We start from the raw sequence: 3398 nt of genomic DNA, 5'->3' as shown, positions 1-3398 counted from the left end.
AGACCGCTCAACTATTGGGGTGACGAGCGCTTTATTCGTAGTAAGTTGATATGGATGTGAAGCTTATTCATCTGCAACTCCCACTGTTCTTTGGATGTTAGACTCGGTTCATAATGAAGCTCTCAGAATCTGTACTGGGGCTTTCAGGTCTTCACCTGTGGAGTCCCTGTATGCTGAGAGTGGAGAACCACCTCTTTCATTACACCGAGAATACATGAACCTGATTTACTACACGAGACTACAAAGGATTCCAGGATCTCCTACATCAGATTGGTTTTCAACCCCCTTGAGGATAGCCGATCCTATGGTAGGAGAATGAGGAATCTTGTGGAAGATTTTAATTTAAATCTCTCTAAGGTTCTGGCTGTTGGGATTCCCCAATTTCCGCCTTGGACTAATCAAGTTGAGCTGGAAAGGGGAGAGATCCGAAGCAGAAGTCCGAGAGAAATTTCTTCAGCACATTTCTAAATACTGGGGATCAGATGCAATTTGTACAGATGGTTTGAAATCTGAAAATGGCGTGGGTTTGCAGCAGTGAGCAGAAGGAAGACTGTGTGGTGTACGGGTCCGTATCATGAGCGGCCCTTCACCACTGAATGAGTTGACTGTGACGACCCCCTCCCTTTTCAATAATCCTAGAGCTTATCAAAATAATATAAGCAAACGAACATACGTGCAAAGGGGCGTAAAATATTTCATTAGAGCATAGAGGGGGGTTTAACTCAGAGCCGAGGAACTGGAGTTGTAGGCGAGACAAACATAAATAAAATAATAATAGATCTTCCTTTATTTTATAGGAAGCTACACAATATCCCGTGGCCTTTCCGGATTAATCCCCGGTTAAAAGGGCTAACCATGAAAATACACGAATCCTCGAATACTTATCTCGCAGAGCGGTAAAAATAGGTCCTCTCAGTTCCTCTCGCCACAATCAACTGGCCGAGAGGCGGGAATTCGTGGGTCTCAATCATATGGAAGACATTATATTCATTTCTTATTGTTATTAGTTTTGCTATACACATATACACATGGAGATTCTTTAGCCATATTAAAAGTATAGATATTTTACTATATACTGTTGAAACAATGGTTTAAAATGTCTTGGGAAAATATATCTCGATAGGTGGCGCCCATTCTCACAGCGAAAACGACGCCATGGGGGGTCTAACTAGAAATTGCTGGCCCTCACGGGGACACTACAGCTCCTTCCCCAGCATGGAAAGTCGTCTGTCCGCACGTGACGATTCTGATACAGGCTGCAACACAAAGACAAGATAGGCATACACATCTGTGGAAGAAAACGAGATTAGATTCGGTCATCATGTATTAACCTGGGTAACCCTAGTTCCCTGAGATTAATCCTAGGCCACGAAATACCCTGGAGAAACCCTTACAGATTGTAACAAAATTTAAGAACTTAGATACGCTATAAACATGACAACTTACTACGTGCGAACACAGACTATAAAATATATTAGATTGACACTAAAACAAACGTAAATCAGAACATAAAAATCAAACAAAGTAAAAAGTTACTAAATATTAACGTAAAATTATCAAAGTTCAGGTAACAATATAAAACTGAACATAAAATTAAGTATTACAAAGATACCTCAGTAAACCCACCTGCGACCTGGATCCATTGCTACATTCACTCTCATTCACACCTTGCTCACATCATAGACGTAATATAACCTTAGCTGCTAATGCACTTCCTCGTTATTCCGGCAAAGTGTAGTTCTGATGGAGGAACAAAAAGCTTCAGTTGGCTTGCATGTACTCGAGCCTTACGTCGGTGGCCCTGGAGCTCCAATACGTCGAAAGCGACGGGTCCCAATTTGTTAGTGATGGGGACATGGGCCGATCCACGGTCCTGCAGAGCCCCTCGCGGTCCTACAACCTTCCTCATCACTAATGATCCCCTTCGAAAGCGTCGCTGATGTTGCTCCTTTATCTAGAGTCCGCTTGTTAGTTTCATGAACTTGCTGGGAGACTTCTACTGCTAGGCGCCGAGCATCAGTGAGTCGTTGCACCGTCAATTCTTCATCTACCACCTGCGCGTTGGTCAGACCCCTCGGGAAGAATGCCATCCGGCCTGTAAGAAGATATAGTGGTTGCTCCGATACTGATCGATGAATGGCAGAATTCAAGGCAAAGCGAACTGCTGGCAGATACAGAGGCCACTGTGAAGGTGATCGTCGAACTAAGGCCGCCAGGGCGTCCTTTACCGTCCGATTGGTTCGCTCAATCATCCATTCGACTGGGGATGATATGCCACAGAGAGCGAATGTTTTACAGCCAGAGCCGACAGGACGGATCGCCATTCACCAGACGAGAACTCAGTCCATTGTCGGTATGTAGCTTGCGGGTGGGCCGAACAGCGTTACGAAGCGGTCGACAAAAGCTCCCAAAACACGACTTGCAGACTTGTCACGTATGGTACTAACTGAAGAAACCGTGTATGATGATCGACGATCGACAGCACATAGCGAAAACCCCTGGCAGAAACTGCGTAGATCCATTAGGTCCGCCGACACGAGTTCTAGGGGTGCCGTGGGCAGAGGGTGCTGGTGTAAGGGTATCCGAGATGCCATCCCCTTTCGTCGTTGGCAGGCCACACATCTCAACACATACTTCTGGGACCTCGTTAGCATATTAGGAAAATACCAATTGCTGCAGAGGTTGTGGTAAGTTCGAAGGGCTCCTGGATGAGTCGCAGATGGAGGACAGTGAGCCATGTGTAATGCTGAGGGTAGAGATGTTGAGGAACAAAGATCTGTTAACCACTCTATCAGGAAGATGTCTAAGGAAGTACAGTACCCCCTTTTCAATCTCGAAGTTCGATAGGGCTGCTGGAGGTTGGGGAGCGGATATTCTCCCTCTAGCCAGTTGATGAGGTCCTTGCAGATAGGGTCCCTCATATGTTCTTGCCGCATTTGCTTGGAGCCCATTGACACTAGGCAAGGATTTTGGTGCTTCATTCTGGTCATCTGTAGGTAGTTGCACAGGAAGTAGTGGTGAGAGAGAGCCAGGCTGTGACTGTGTAGCCGTGGGAAGTGTTGCAACTTTCAGTTCTTCAACAGGTTGCAAACTAGCAGTCTCAGTGTCTCGCACCTGTTCAACGGGACAAAGCTCCTCTCGTGGCTCATCTACACCACCCGCAGGTCTAGAAAGAAGGTCTGGCACATGATTAGAAGTTCCTTTCTTATAGTGCAATGTGAAGTCATAATCACCAAGTTCATAGGCATACTTACTGAGCTGTTACTTTTAGTTTTCTTAGAGAAAACAGCAGTAGAGGCTGGTGGTCTGTCCAGATGCGACCTCCTACCATACACATAAGCACTGAAGGCTCGGACAGCCTCAACAACTGCAAGTGCCTCCAAATCTATTGCTGGATA

At 45.8% G+C, this 3398-nt stretch overlaps 1 protein-coding gene across 1 annotated transcript; it reads right to left on the bottom strand.

The window, feature by feature from the left end:
- Positions 1-1002: 1002 nt before the first annotated feature.
- On the bottom strand, positions 1003-2622 carry LOC119571817. The gene is made up of 4 exons (XM_037918941.1): positions 2448-2622; positions 1984-2260; positions 1627-1678; positions 1003-1288 (listed from the first exon to the last, which is right to left on the bottom strand). Exons 1-4 carry the CDS (start codon positions 2620-2622, stop codon positions 1169-1171), a joined length of 624 nt encoding a protein of 207 aa, XP_037774869.1. The 3' UTR covers positions 1003-1168.
- Between the last annotated feature and the right edge of the window lie 776 nt (positions 2623-3398).

Source organism: Penaeus monodon, unplaced genomic scaffold (assembly GCF_015228065.2).
Source record: "Penaeus monodon isolate SGIC_2016 unplaced genomic scaffold, NSTDA_Pmon_1 PmonScaffold_8134, whole genome shotgun sequence".
In the NCBI taxonomy this organism is placed as follows: Eukaryota; Metazoa; Arthropoda; class Malacostraca; order Decapoda; family Penaeidae; genus Penaeus; species Penaeus monodon.
This window is presented reverse-complemented; position numbering and strand designations above follow the sequence as displayed.